Raw genomic sequence first — 16,061 nt, forward strand, 5'->3', positions numbered from 1 at the left:
CAATAGACAGATACACCACAACTGCTGCCTGCTCTGGCTGGTGCTGATATCCCTAAACAAACAAACAAAAAAACATGATCGCACACACCGAAGAAGAGGGAAGAGAAGCAAAGAGGAAACCCTTTAACACAAGCTTGGTTGCATTTCATGAATAATTCAAAACCTTGTGACTTCTGAGAGAGAGAAAAAAAAAGGCGACCCTTTACACACTCATACACACACACACACACACACACACACACACACACACACACGGTGATCACAGTGGTACAGAGCGGAGGATAAGTGGGGAGCGTGTGAATGTGCGCAGCAATATGTCAGGTTGAATTCATGGTTTTTAGGTTGAGCCCCATTTGAAGATTCCTTTCACTGCTGGAGTTGAAGAGTAGCTTTACATGTAGATGCCGTCATCCTGTTTATCCTTCTTCATCCCATAAGCCACTCCTATGCTATCCTACACTCCCCCACGTCCTGTTCGTCATGCTCTCTATCTGACTAAGTTGTAACTGGTAAAAATGCCCATTTCTGGCCTCGCATTCTGACCCAAAGAGGCTGACTCGTCTGCACAATGGCGTTACATAATCGTCTATACAACACACTTTTTAAGATAACACTGAAAATGTAAATCATCAGTCGTGCCGCGGGACTGAGGTGGGTGGATCGCTTCAGTGAGGCGATGCTGTCAAAGATGTTGGAAGAATCACCCTCAGACCACTATATTCGAAATAATGACAGGAAGAAATAAAGGAGTCTATTAGAAAAACAAACTTTGAACTCAAATGATGGAAAAACACCAGCCTCGTGATGGATATTTAAACACTGAATATCCACAAAAACAGACAAATTTTAAAGTGTCGGTTTGTTCCATTTAAATGCCATGAAAGACTTTTGCAAAATGGTAAAAACAACACTTCTCGGTCATGTATTAAGCTAAATCTTAGTATATTATTTACCGTATGGTCCCATCTTACTACAATGCATGAAATCGCCATCTGTGAGTTTGTTTCTTTGTTCACAAACTCCTCCTAGACCATCAGGAGCTGAGCAACCAAACCTGGCATGCAGGTTTATCTTTGGTCCTTGAAGGTTGTTATCTATATCAGATCTTACAGTGCCATCAATTTGCCTAGCAACAGTTTGAAAATGGCCTGTTTTTAGAGTTTATGCACCCGTAACATCTTATAAAATTATCATCTGATGTAAGATCTAATTTAAACCTAGAAAAGCTGAGTTATGCATGCATATTGTTGATACTCTAATGCCATCACTTTGCCTGGCAAACACCTAACAATGTGCTAAAATGACCCGTTTTTACCCTTTAGACACCTACAGCACCTTGCGAAAGCATCCTATCATTTTAATTTCACAACAGTAACATCTCATTTATATCCTCAAAAGCTGAATGATACATGCTTAGCAACCACCTAGCAACGGGCTAAAATGACCCATTTGTAGCATATAAACAACATCTACTGTCTCTATTTTTGTACTTTTCTCAGTGTGATAAAGTGCCAACAGCACAAACAAGCCAAACAATACTCTAACATGGGCATTACTAGTTAGTTAACAAAAATGTCTGTAATTCTACCTTTTTTATTACCATGTTAAGCAGTTTATTATATCTTTAAATATAACTAGAAAATTATATTTCGTTTGTAACATAATAAAAAAACCGTTTTAGTTAAACGTACTATTAAAATGAATTAATTTTTTGGGGGGGAATCAAGTAATTATATTAGTTACCAGTATGCCAGTAACTGTAATATAATTAGAGGAATATGTTGTTTGGTTCAAAGTCATCTTAGTCTCTCCGTCTTCAGCATGGTCTGGTATGTCTTAGCTTAGCACTGTGGCTTGGGTTGTGCAGCTGCAAGCATAGACTGTATATAAAAGTCTAGTTTATGTATACAGTCTTTGTTCAGAAGAGGAGACTTCAGCCTTCTGGTATCAACAAAGTAATCTTAGCTAAGCTAGCCGGTTGCCTGCTAACAGCTTGCGTTCACATATCTGCTGGGATTTTTGAACCTTGTGAAGCGAGTACTTATAAGATGTTGCTGCATGTGGTCATAATGGCAAATGTTAAGCTAGCTGCTGACAGACAGTAAATACCATAGACTCTGATAAACATCCACAGATCGTAGGCTGCTGTCTGTAAAACCACAAAAAAGCATCACTTCTGTATGATTTCCTTACAGTTAGGTAGAGCAACTGAAACGTACACATGTTAAGTAATGTAGGAATTACTCTTTCTGATGACGAATGATTTAAAAAGAAACAATTTAGCAATTTATTTTGCAGTGATTACCTTATGGGAACTTATCAAACACTGGCAATAATAAATAACATCTGCTCTGTATAAAACACAGCTTTACAAGAGGACGTGAACAAAGAGTGCTCGGGACAATGTGAAGAGCAGTCCATGTCAGAGTATTCATTAATCCCTGCCTTTATTTACACTTCAGTGACAGCTGAATACACGTTGAATGAAATATGGTTAAAAAGCTTAGGTCAGTGTTTACGTTTTCCTACTAAGTTTGTAAAATCTTGGAGACCGAGATTATTTCTTCCATTTGTTTTAACGTATTTTCAAAGCCAAAGACTTTGTACTCCATCGTCTGTTTTTTGGTCACCGCTCAACAGTAAGTCCTGCTCGTCCAAAACCAAAGCTGAATGACTCAGCTTTGTTGCTTCTCTGTGTGTATATGTGTTGTTAAAGTGTTCATGTGCTGCACAGAGAGGACTTGAATTAATGTGGCTTTGAATATGCGCTGCCATTTGGCTGTGGCTAGAGTGGGCAGTTTTTCCTCGCCCTGGAAGTTTGGACTGAAGGGGGGTAATAGAGGGAGGGTAATTCAGTGAACAGGATGTTCTTTGATATCCTCCAGACGAGCTGCTTCTCTGCCACCGGCTTGCAAATACTGACCTGGATATTTAGGTGCAGCAAGTTTATGCAAAGCTGCTTCCAGGCTTGCTTCAGTGCTCATTTTGCTTTTCTTGTGTGTGTATCCATTCTCTATTGCCCTCCGTCATGTAACAACGTTCCAAAACCTAATTAGGGCCAGTGTGAGCTTCTATTGACTCACAACAGACACCGCTTCCTAATGAGACCTCAGGAATAAAGATCATTGACAAAAAAAAAGAGCTGCTTTTATTTTTCTCCCAGAAATCCTTTTAGTCTTACTTTCTTTTTCTATCTCTTTTTAGCCCCAAGGACCTGCAGCCCAAAGCAGTTTGTGTGCAAAGATGGGGTAACGTGCATCTCAAAGGGCTGGCGCTGCGATCGGGAGAAGGACTGCCCGGACGGCTCTGACGAAGAGCCTGATGTTTGTAAGTCTTTCAAAAAAGATTGAGTTTAAAGGCTCAAATATGCTGTATCCAAATAAATCATCAGGTTATTGAGCATGCTGCATCTCACTTATTCAGCAGAATAAACTATCTGGCAGTTAATCATTCAGAGACAGATAACTGTTGTCCTGAGAAGAGACATTAAAGACTAGTTATGTTGCTTCTCTTTCTTGTTGTATAATAGAGTCCAGAGTGAATCATTCTGTGCTCAGGTTACTGCTTATCACATTTGATAAGAATAAGGGTGTTTTTGAGGCAGGTTAAGACAGGGAGCATTTTCACTAAATCAGTTAAAAATGCAGTGTTATGCAGACCTTACATTTTATTCAATCTCAAATTAAAAATGCGAGCTCACTTGGTCTAAAGAACATCTTCAGCTTCTCATCTTTTGGCAATGTGTGAATTATGCACGTAACCAACGGTCACCAAGTGTGAAATTGGCTTGGAAATTGATCAGAACCTGCATGGGTAGATTTGTAAAATGTATCTTCCTCTGTATCCGGGGTATGCCAATATAATACTGCAGCGTTTGTTCTCTCAAACACGCTCTAACAGCAGTTGTTGACTAAAAGACCGAGATTGATGCACTTTTCGATTTATTTGGCTAACCACCGCCAGACGAGAGAAAACAATGGGATGTTCTATCAGCAAATGAGAGGAGGTCGTTCTGCCGTTGAGTAGCTCTGTCACGGCCAATTAGAAGATCTACAAAGTTTGTTTTTCCCTGGTAAATGTGATTTTCCACTAACACTCAGACCCACAGAGGACACAGTCGTGACACGAAACCAAACAGAAAGTGCTAAAAAAACAAGAAAAAAAAGAAAAAAAAAGACAGCTCTTGTTTCAAAGTCCTCAACTAGATGTTGAGATGCTTTGAGGCCGAATCCCTGGGGTGAGGATGAAAGTAGCAGTGTCTTTTTGGTCATCCTCTGAGACTAAAATGCCTGTAGTTATCTAAGAGGACAGAGGGCTCCGGGTGGGTTGGGGAGTGGTATGTGTCTGTGTATGTGTGTGTGTGTGTTTTTGGAGGGGCTGACCTGGGAGAGAGAGAGAGCAACTGTGTGGACAGAGAACTGTAGCTGCAGTCTAGACGCATGAGGCTGTATGAGAGCAGGTCTGGAAGTCATTAGAGACTCGCCCAGAGCAATGGAGAAACCTGCTGTTTTTCACAACCTGCCTAGGCCAAACACACACACACACACACACACACACACACACACACACACACACACACACACACACACACCCTCCCCACTTCTCATCTTGGCCTTTCTTCTTCTGTGTCTATCTGGGACAGGAAGAAGTGATTTGATCCTCTGTTTCTTGCTACTCCATCTATCGTATGCCAAACCTCTCAACAGCAGCAGTCATAGGACCTATTGCCTCCAGGGACCCGATTTTATACAGTCAGGGAGGAAAACTCTAGAAGTGAAGCAAGGTCAGAAAATAAACAGGTGGTTAAACCATCTGGCACAGGAGGCTTTAATTGGGATCGTGAATTTCTTTTATGCTCAGTTAATGCTATCCTTGCCGTAATCAAAATATACCAGCAATCAGGTTTTCCAAATCTCAAGAAAACACCCAAACCAACAATGAACGGATGCTATCGGCATGTAGTCACAAACAAACATAATTATTAGCCACATGCAACATTAAGAGGTTAGGACTAATGTCTCACAGCAAGAAGGTCCCGGGCTTGAATTCACAAGCTGCTCGGGCCGTCCTGGGTGTCCATATTCTCCCAGTGCCGGCGTGGGTTTCGCCAGAGGCTCTCGGTCTTCCTCCCACAGTCAAAAGCCATGCAGGTTATGTTAATTGGTAATTCTAAATTGGCCGTAGGTGTGAACATGAACACGAAAGGTTGTCTGTCAGTATGTGTTATAGTCGTACGACAGGCTGGTGACCCGTGCTCTCACCCCATGGCACCTGGGAAAGGCTCCAGCTTCACCATGACCCTGAAATGGATAAGTGATAACAAACAAATTGTTTTTCCTCCGTTTATGAAATTTGACAAAAGCATGGGAGCTTAAATATGCTGTGAGTCTGTAACCCCAATAGGCATGGAAGCAATACTGGGCTTTGCAGCTGATGTTGATACAAGCCACATTTTCCTCCTTCACACACACACATTCATACAGCGCTTTAATCTGTGCCTTTAAATACTTTCTATTTAACTATCACGCGCACACATTGACACTCCGATAGATGCCTCGGGGGCAATTTGAGTTCAGTATCTTGCCTTAGGATACATCAATCTTTAGACTGGATGAGCTGGGGCTCAAACTGCAGATCTTCCGAAGCCACAGGCAATATATGAGCTAGTTTTACGTTAAGATGGTCAAAATTTTTAAGTAAGAGTAAAAATAAGGATGAGCGACACTGCGAAGGTCTTGCCTAACTCTGAAACTCGTCTGCTTAGTTGTGATGCATACTCTACATGTGCCGCATACAACACTGAGAGTCTGAGCCGCTCCCCTGCTGGATGGTCTCTGCGATGAAGCAATTTTTAATTTGCTGCAGTACATTAAATTTTAAATGACGGCATAACGGCCAACATAACCTAACCGCCTAAAAAGCTGCTCTAAACCAGAGTTTTCAGAGAATATGACAAGAGATAATAATGGACAGCAAAAACATCATATACTGACAAACCTGCGTTTTTATTGTTTTGATTAAAAGTGCTCTTTGTTGAGGGCCTTTTGCAGATGCTTCTGGTTGAAAGATGCATGAGGTAGTTTATTTATTCACTCATGTGGACGGAGCTTCACAGTGGGCTTTGTTGAGGTGTTGGCTATTGCCAGTGAAGTCAGCCACTGTCCAGTGCAGCTGCTTTGCCCTGCTGCGTAACCCCTACAATGCTGTTCTTTGTACTCCGGGGCGCTGGGTCAGACTGGCATAGAGGGATACTGAATGAGTAAAACAAAAATAAAATGGTCTTCTGGGCGTGAGGCCTTTATATAGAACTTTGAACTACATTTCTAGTCAATGAACAGTTAAAAGCCAAAAGATGAATATTAGTGTGGTCTGCAGCCTTCAGGTAGGGTGTCAATTCCTGCCTCGATAACACAGGAAGAGCGTGATGCTGAAATGATGGCCCTCCCTGTAGCCTCTAAGTGCATTTTTAGACTGACATTTCCTGTCTAGTCTGCAATTAGCTTTTTAGGAGATGAAACATATTTGTAACAGCCACTTTTAGAGTGGGAAAACAACTGATGTAGTGGAGCATCTCACTGATGCCTATCAGAAGAAATGAAAGACTGTCGTGAAAATAAAATCTAGTAAGTTTCATCTTTAACCTTGGAAGGTAAAAGCGGTTATAATCTGCTGATATACAGTTGACTGTTGTATAAGACAGCAGTTATAAAAGGAGCAACAACCAAGGTCATATTAAAGCCATTAAATTAGATAATCCTAGGTTAGTATAAGTGTCTGTTGTTCCTACAAGGATTAAGGTATAAGTACTTCCCCTTTTTTACACACATTTTTACCTCTCATAATAACAATTTTAATTATTAACTAAAGAAGATGAGGAAAATAGGTTTCAAAGACCATGGATCCATGCCAAATGAGTGCAGCAACATAATTAGACAACACTTTAACCGACTCAGTAAATCTGATTCTCGCAGTTGGAGGAAATTTAAGTTGTAATGCAGACACGCGTGACAAAGAGGACTCATAGTAGTAATAGTTAAAAAAAGGTGTAAACGTGACATCTGGAATCTCTTATTGTTTGTGTGTTACTGTACCTATAAATGCATTCAACAGATAGAGAGTATCACTAGAGCTGATCTGAAGAGCACTTGTAGCATTTATATTCGTAGGTTTCATTTATATGGAGCTTTTTTCACGCTTTTACTATGCAATCAAATAGAAAATGTTTGCAATTATAAAAACTGAGCAGAAGCTAAAATTCAAAAAACTGTATAAATGTATTTACTGTTATTAAAACAAATCTAAACATTTTGTTTTTCAAGTTTAAAAGTTGTTAATGAATCTAAAACATGCAGTTCAGTGGAATCTGAAGGATTTCAGTCATGGCTCTTAGCCATAGGTATGTAGTTAATAGGTAATTCTAACACAATTATTTTGCATCATGACCAGGTATCTTACCTGACTACAGCTGCTAGATTTAATTGACATTACACGTCTCTGCTTGACACGTTGCTGCTAGTCTAGTCTGTGTGTATGCGCAGTAAACTGTTACCATGGTTGAGACTCACTGATAGACTTGCTTTGCATCTTTTAGTGTAGGTTATGCCTGTGAAATTAACCTCAAAAGCAAGCAAACCCCTTTGCTTGGATTTGCAAGCAGAACTTTTGGATTCACATTTTATTGCCTAGTCTAAGATAACTCTTGTTTCATTGCATTACAAAAGACTCCAGTGTAACTCCTGAGGGAAATTTCCTGCTCCTTACCTTTTATATATTCTACTGATGTCGTTTTCCCTGCCATATGCCCCATAGGTTTCTCAAAATTCACTGATATTATTCTGCAAAATAACATTGTGTGTTATATTTAAAGTTTCCTATATTTAAGAATAAACTCTGCAAGGATTCAAACCATTCCCTTTTCAGTTATTTTTAAAAATATTTCCAATATGTATGGCTACATTCGTATTATCTTTCAAGGGTTGTGTAAAAGTTCAAATTAATAAGTCTTATATTTGATTTTTAAGCAGTCCATAGGTGTAAAAAAAAAAAAAATCTAAAAATGTGCAATACATGTTGTATATACATGATGCATATCAAAAAATGTAAACATCTTATAGTTATAGGTAAAATGACCCAAATGCTCCAAAAACAGGCAAAAGGTAACTGAACACCATTTTCTTACAGGCAGCAAAAAGTCCAAAAAACAAAGTTGATAAATCCACGTTTCCAAAGGAAACGGCAAACGTAATCTCTGTAAAGGCAGAGTGGTTACAATGAGGGAAAAAAAGACACAAAGTAACAGGGGAAAACTAAACACGGGTGGACATAATCAAGGTAAAGAGCGGACAGTAAATATATCTAAAGAAAAGACACCAGAGACAAACCCTGTAATGTAAAAACAGGAAGTAACAAATTGAACACAGAGGGTAAAGTCACAGACAGGATACAGGGACACTAAAATCCCAATGGCCACAACAAAACGTGTACATAGCCATTCGTTCGTCTATTTCCCCCCCTGCTTATTCATGTCGTACTGTAACATAGGTATGTTTTGAAAACACAATGCCGAAGATATTTTTTCTTATATTTCGGGTACAGTTACACAAACTGCAGGAAAAAAAAATACTTCCCCTTATAAAACCTCAGTGCAAGGTGCACTTCTGCAAAGTTTTTCAAGGTGGTTGGCAAGAGTAGGTGGTTTGAAGCATCTTGTTTTGTTGATTTAAGCTCCTTTATTTTCTTCAGTCTCTTTATGTAGACTGACTCTGTGATGCTGAGATCAGGGCTCTGTGGGGGCCTTACCATCTGTTGCAAGCCTCCTTGTGTTGCTGCAGTAGACAGTTCTTTATGACAGGCTCATTCTCTTGCTGCAGAAGGATTTTTGAACCCATTATTTGACTTCCTGATGGTATTTCATGATGGCTAAGATCTGCCCGAATCATTAGAGAAATCACTAACTCCGACCTAAACCCCAGCTGCATTTGCACAAATTCTGCCTCTAACGTGAGTAAATGGCATCATCCTTTCCTGCTTTTTACATTAAGACTTGCTGTCATTTATTTCAGTGCAGTTCCTTTTTTTTATGTGTAAAATAGAAACCTGTGGGTCTGTTTTCACCTCCGCGGAACGTATATTGTGCATTTACTGTAATGACTATATTGAAGGATGTGGCGAGCCAGATGTGACCCGTTTTTAGATGAGGGGTTGAGGCTGGGGCAGCGAAAAAGGGCAAAGCTGGCGCCCGAAGCAGAGCCCTGCCTATGTTTAGCCAAAAAAAGCATGTCAGGCGTTTCAATTTTTAAAACGCTATTATGTAATCTGAGCTGCCCCAAAAAAGGTGCGGCAGGCCACAGGCACCATTAAAGCGAAAGCAAGCCTAAAAAGAAATATACAGCATGCTTTTCAGCTCAAAGAAAATCAGTAAATTGAAGAAAAAACAAAAAAACAAAACTCTGCATTTTGAATGTACAGACAGATGCTGAACACCTGGCTTTGCCTTGTGGCTCATCTTTCTCACCACCTGTGTCTGATTAGTGGCAGCAGCGAACGACTGCAGCCTGTATCCTGTAGTGTGCATTATTGAACACACAGCTTGTCTCCTGCAGCATTTGTTTAACTTCACACTCCTCTTACAATGAGGATTACTCTCATCCGGACCCCTCAACCCCCGACCCTTGTGTTTCATTTATCTATTTCTCAAGGTGATAATTAGTCTGTAACAAATTTAAAAATAACTGTTCGGTTTGGGGTTTGGGGCTCGGTGCTCGATTTGTGACGATTAAAGTCAGCCTGCTGCTCTCTGGGTAAGAGGTCTGAGCCAAAGTGGACTGGAATGCCTTTCAGATATTTAGTCATTCTGGGCCAGCAGTAAGTCTTTGAGGAAAATGTGAACAAAACTGAGAGTTAAGCCTCACACCATGGTGAGGAAAGAAGTCTTTTCAATCTGAGAAAAAGAGGCGCCGCGTAAAAACCTTATTTTAGTCAGCGACGGGTCTGTTCCTCTTCTTTCAAAACTCCAAGAGAAAGAGTGAAGGGTAGGGAAAGAGCGTCTCGTTTGCTGTGCGAGAGAAAGACGTGTTAAACTCCTTTCTGTACTTTTAAAGCTGAAGTAGAGCAAGTGTGTTTTGGATCAATGCCCCCACATATTTAAATTTCACACCACACCAGATTTGTTTGTTTTTTTTGGTTTTTGCCTGTATCGTTGACTTTTTCTCTCTCATAACCAATACCGGAGTTTGTCCACTCTGTCTAGCTGGTTGGGGTATTCTGATGATGTTGTCCTGTTTGAATCTTTCAATTTACTGCGCTGACAGCACTGTTTGCTTAGTGGTTGCTCTGCCCCGAGGAGCAGTGGTGCTCGTGTGTTTGGAGAAGGCTCAGTTTGTTGTGCTTTCGAGAGCTAGATTTAGCCTTCCTGCTTTGCTTGTCCCCTTGCCAGCCACCCTAGAAGCCCACCCCCCCACAAGAAGGAAGGAAAATGCAGTCTTGATATCTTAGAATGAAAAGAGTGAGCAAAGAGCCAGAGAGCTAAGATCCAACCATTAAACAGCAGGGTGGGGGGAGAGGACACACAGTCAAGCTACATATTACTGAAATAAACTTTTATGATGTAAATTTTTGTAAAAAAAAAAAAAAAAGCACAGCTAATACTCAGATGTGGTTGCCTGTACAAAGAAAATTCAGATAGCCTAACTGAAAATTGTCCCACTGTGGTACTTGTGAGTCACCCACAGGTGCGCTTCGAGTGGCAGGTTAATGTGTTGTTTGCCACCTGCGGAGCAAAGTGTTTATAGGATGGCTGTCAGAAAGAGGGGAAAAAACAGCTGTGAAGTGCAGCATTGTTCCCTTTGCCGCTCGGCTGCCTGCCGTTGCTGTGCCTGCTCTTTTGCTGCCCATCATCTTTTTTTTGACAGGGCTGCGTTGAGTAGCCACATCATAATACAGACCCCCCCTCGCTGTCCCCTCTCTGTCCTCTCTTAGCCTTAGCGAAGGCTGTGCTGTTGCTGTGTTAATTTTTGGTGTCCTAGTTGTTTGGGGTTTTGTTTTCCTTTGGCAGGGCAGGCAAGGGGGGTGTGGGGTAGGGGAGGGTCGAGGGTCAGGATCTGGGCGCTTCATCCAAGAATATGTCATGTGGCTCAAGAGCATCACCAGTGAGGGCCCGTGAGGACATGGTCATGAGTTTACATTTACAGTATATGTGACGCCTTTGATTAGATTCTTCTTTTCTGTACAATTTGCTTTTACGTTCTCATTTTTAAACGTCTGAAGTATTTCAAATGTAATAAAAGGCAGTGGGGTAGAATTGGTTTTCTCTGCAGTGAGCCTCATTCTGGCTCGCATAAAGCTCCTTTTATCTTTTATTGTAGCACCGGCAGGATCTCGTTATTTGTATTTGTGTTTTTATTGGTGCATTAAGAATCCATTTGACTAGCAATATGGGGGGAAAGTGTGAACTATTCAGTGGAAAACCCTTGCAGCCAAACAGACTTTGGGCTCTGGGACAGCCTAATCCAGACCCAGATCATGACTCCCTCTCAATCAGCTTGTCTCCTTTCTACTGGTGGAGAGGGAATGCAGATGAGGAAGCAGTTTCCAGGATGAATCATTCAGCATTCATCTTGTGAAAGAAAAAAAAAATCTTAAAGTTGCAAAATTATGAGAGAGTCCTAAATGACACATACAACATTCTCCTCATAAATCACAAAGCGCCAGCTGCCCTGTCATCACTTTGCTCCTGTGCCCCGTGGCCCTTACCCTTTACTGTTACCCCAGCTCTCCCTCCACGTGGCTGTACCACAGCTCAGGTCAGGCTTCGCACGTGACACTGCTTACAGCACTGTGGCTCAGCCTGTTTTGTAGGGGGTCACAGCCGATTTGTATGATCCAAACAATGGCCTTAGTTCTTTGTTCACCATCCCACTACCATTGCCCCCCTCTGCCCTCATTCCCTTGGACTGGAAAAGTCCATGTGATCTACCTCAGTGTGTAGCGGCTTAGAGACTCCACTGGTACAAGGTGTATGAAATCCTGTATGCCTCAGCCTGCTTTTGATTGGTGCTTAAAGAAGAAAAGCTTTGTTTGGCTCCAGCTGTGACCGCCAGGTGCTTATACTGATTCTGCAGATTAAAAAAGGGGTAAATCATAAAATAGATGGTTACTTCAGCTCTCATATTGCATTGCAGTTTTAAATTTTTAAGGCATATGGAAGAAATGACATCTGTCCTGTATCTGCTGATGCCTCCGTGACGTCTGTAGTGGAGAAACTAGGTCTTGGAACAAATTCTGATTCTCCACAGGAAAAGAATAGTCAAACTCCCCAAACGCAGTTTTTAACCACCGTCAGCATCACAATGCAGGCACTAAGATACTTTTTCTTTTTCGTGGACCCCCGTATTGAGATAGAGAATAGTTGAATCTGTACCCAGTAGCCCTGTGCAGGTCTTTCAGTGAACTAGTGAATGAGCTCTGTACAAAAATAGAGCAGAGGAAACTTCTTAAAGGAAAAAAGGTTCGGGCCTGCTAACTTGGCTCACTCACTGTAGAGGAATGTTGATTAAAAAACCCTGTTTAATTCAAATTAGAAATGCCTTTTCTACCGCGGCACCTTCGCCTGGTGCCAGCTTGAAGAAGAATTGAGCCTTGTGGGTTTCTGGCCACTTCCTGTGGATGAGGTGTTTCACATGGCCTTCTGTGTCTTCTCTCTCTCGCTCTCTCTTTTTATTTCTGTCTGCCTCTCTGTCTCACTCTCTCTCTCTGCCTCCGTCACGTTACCTCGCCTTTGGAGGACAAATCATTTTTTATGTGCTGTTTAAAGAAGGAAAGTGAGTAGGCATAACAACGTGGAAGAAAGGCAGAGCCAACAGTTTAACTTTTCACATATACAGAAAAAGCATCTGTAGCATATAGGCAAGCAGTCTGGTTGAAGTCGGTGCGTTAAGCGAGGAACAAAACTTAATTCCTACCACTTGTATATGTCATAACACTAAACACAAGAAATAATTTTTTTTTTTCCCATTTTTAGGTTATTGTTTTATTAATGAACGAAACTTAAAGGATCAGTTTGAAACTTCTTTCTTGGCATGAGTTGATGGGAAATTTGATCCCGGTCTCGAGTGTGTTTGTGCTAAATGCAGAGCTGGGACAGAGCTTCGCATGAAGATTTGAAGCAGAGGGAAATTTTTACAGTAGTCAAGCTGTCTCAAAAAATGTCCATCCATCCATCCATTCACTTCCGCTTATCCTTTTCAGGGTCGCGGGGGGCGCTGGAGCCTATCCCAGCTGTCATAGGGCGAGAGGCGGGGTACACCCTGGACAGGTCGCCAGTCTGTCGCAAGGCTAACACACAGGGACAGACAACCATTCGCACTCACATTCATTTGCACATTCACACCTAGTGACAATTTGGGTTATCCAATTAACCTATCCCCACAAGCTGCATGTCTCGAAATATCACTAATCTTAACTGGAAAGTAGTTTAAGCAACTCGGCTGGAGCTTCATTCTGGTATTGATTTTCTCATTTAACTCTTGGAAAGAAGGAAAAAATGCTTTCTAAATGCCAAACTATCCCTTGAGTAGAACCGTCTCACCATCTATCACATTTCAAACACAAGTATGAAATCTAATTAAAGCATTTGTTCTCAGCTATAGCCTAATTCTGCTGCAAACTGGATGTTATTACTGTGATGATAAAAGTTACAAGAGCTGCCGAAAGTTGTGGATTATTGCTTCAAAATATGCTGAAAGGAGTTTGGAGATACCAGCCAAAGTTCTGGGCACACATAGAGGGTTTGTACCGGGGTTATGCTGAGTCATTTAGTCTGTGGGGGGAAAAAAAGTCTGGTCAGAGTTACAAAACAGCAAACTCAATCCCCAAAAAAGGAAAAAGGGGTTCCTTAGCAAAGGGGTTTGTCAGCATATGTTCTTTCTATATCCAGTTAAAGTTTTATGAATTTACTTTTCAAAGGTCAACATGTTTTCCTTCCCAGAAATCCCAAAGTTCTTTCCTTAGCACACACTCACATCGGGACTACATGCCAGAGCTCTGGTGTGATTATTGTTGCTGTTTTGCCTTTTGGAGAGAGCTGTGTGCACACTGCAGATTCAGTGAAGGCAGTCATTTGGCTAGTCCAAGCTAGGATAGTGGTGTGTTTTTATAGTTCCTCCTACTTTTCTTTAGTGGCCATCTTTTGCTGCCTCAGTGGTGCTTTGGATGCTTGCTGTGTCTTTCTGCCAGTTAAGTTGGCAAGCAGGAAAAATGCATGGTCATCCACGATAAAGAAGTACTAGAGGAAAAAACATTAGATTTTTTTAAATGTAATCTTTCCTGTTTGCATTACACAGAGGAGACACTTAATGTTTCACAAAACAACAGCCAGTGTAAGAACAGGATCTTATGTAGCGAGGTTTCCCAACTCTAAAACCTCAGATATTACAACATGCAGCTCTGATTAAATCATCAATTACTCAGCACAGTGACTGGGTCAGGTGTACTCTACAGTGTATCTAGACAAAAGGTATTCTTTAAAGGTTATAAGATATAATAGTACCTATATAGGTTGATTCACTGAAAGCCAGACTATGGATTCTTTATTCTTGTAGATGTTTTGTGTTGAATCCAACAGCAGTGGTACTCTCCACAGACATTTAGGAATGGATAGCTTAACTCAGGAGGTGGCAGAGAAGGATTTTGTGTTCCTTCGGTCTGACAAATGTAGTGCCCGAGGACTTTGTCAGAAAGTCTGTCATCTACTGCTAGAACAAAAGGGCAGTATTTTTGTGAAGACTGATTTTAAAGCATTCCTGCTTTACTGCACGGTTTATAGTCGAGAGAAAATTGATGAAAGAGATAAAGGGACAAGGCTTATGATGAAGATCCAGAGGGTAAGATTATTCTTGGGCTGTGCTGTATGAGCCTCTGTGGCTTGAGACAAAGCTGCTTTCAACAAGTGTTTGCAATGGCACAGCTGAAGGTGTTTTCACAGATGAGGTGATACAGTACAATTTTGGTATCCATCACACTTGTGTTTATTCCTGCCGTGAGTGGTTCGTTCTTATTGGAAACCCAAGCAGAGTGACTTCTCTTATTTAGTTTAACTATGTAGGCACTAAATATACAAGTGATACCAATTATAAATGGAACCAATTAATCTTTCTTTGGGTTATATTCCTATGTTGAATAAACTAAAGTAGATCTATCTATATACGTACAGATTATTCAGTACAAATCATTCATGCAGACAACTAATCAGCCAATCACATTGCACCATCTCAAAGCATTAAGGCATGAATACATGAAAGAAAGAAACGTGATTTGAGTGACTTCGAACACGGCACGATTGTTGATGCCAGATGGGCCGGTCTGAATTATTTCTGCTGTGATTTTCCCACACAGCCATCTCTCAGGTGCGTTGCTGATGTCAAAAGACAGAGGAGAATGGCCAGACTGCTTCCAGCTCATAGAAAGCCAATAGTAACTCAAATAATCACTTGTTACAACCAAGATATGCAGAACAGCATCTCTGAATGCACAACAGGTCGAACCCCGAAGCAGCAGAGACATCACTTGGTTCTATTCCTGCCAACTGAGAACAGGAAACTGCGGCTACAATTCACAAGTTTACCCAAACAGTAGAAGATTGGTAAAAATGTCATTTGGTCTCATGAGTCTCAGTTTCTGCTGCGACACTCAGATGGTAGTGTGAAAATTTGGCATATACAACGTAAACTCATGGAGTCATCCTGCCTTGTATAAACATTTGAGGCTGCCAATCTGTTATATTGGTATCGGGGCTATTTTCTTGGCACACTTTGGGTCCCTTAGTAGCAACTGAGCATCATTTAAACACCAAAGCCTACCTGAGGATTGCTGATGATGATGTTCATCAATTTAAGACCACAGTGTATCCATTTTCTGATGCTTGCGTCCAGCGGGATGTGTCACTAAGCTCAAATTATGTCAAATTGATTTCTTGAACATCACAATGAGTTAATTTTGCTCAAATGGCCTCATGATTCACCAGATCTGTTTAGTAGGGCAACATTTAGGATGTGGTGGAACAGGAG

The 16,061-nt window shown here is 41.1% G+C and overlaps 1 protein-coding gene across 2 annotated transcripts in view; it reads left to right on the forward strand.

Moving 5' to 3' along the window:
* Window positions 1-16,061, forward strand: part of LOC146709506 (low-density lipoprotein receptor-related protein 1-like) — a 99,997-nt gene that overhangs the window by 15,948 nt on the left and 67,988 nt on the right. For both annotated transcript variants that reach the window (XM_085456496.1, XM_085456497.1), the window contains exon 2: window positions 3,205-3,327. In XM_085456496.1, coding sequence (XP_085312622.1) covers window positions 3,205-3,327 — 123 coding nt within the window. The remainder of the gene's footprint in view (window positions 1-3,204; window positions 3,328-16,061) is intronic.

Source organism: Copadichromis virginalis, linkage group LG5 (genome assembly GCF_057382275.1).
Source record: "Copadichromis virginalis isolate Kocher_CV1m ecotype Utaka linkage group LG5, C_Virginalis_male_GT1.1, whole genome shotgun sequence".
In the NCBI taxonomy this organism is placed as follows: Eukaryota; Metazoa; Chordata; class Actinopteri; order Cichliformes; family Cichlidae; genus Copadichromis; species Copadichromis virginalis.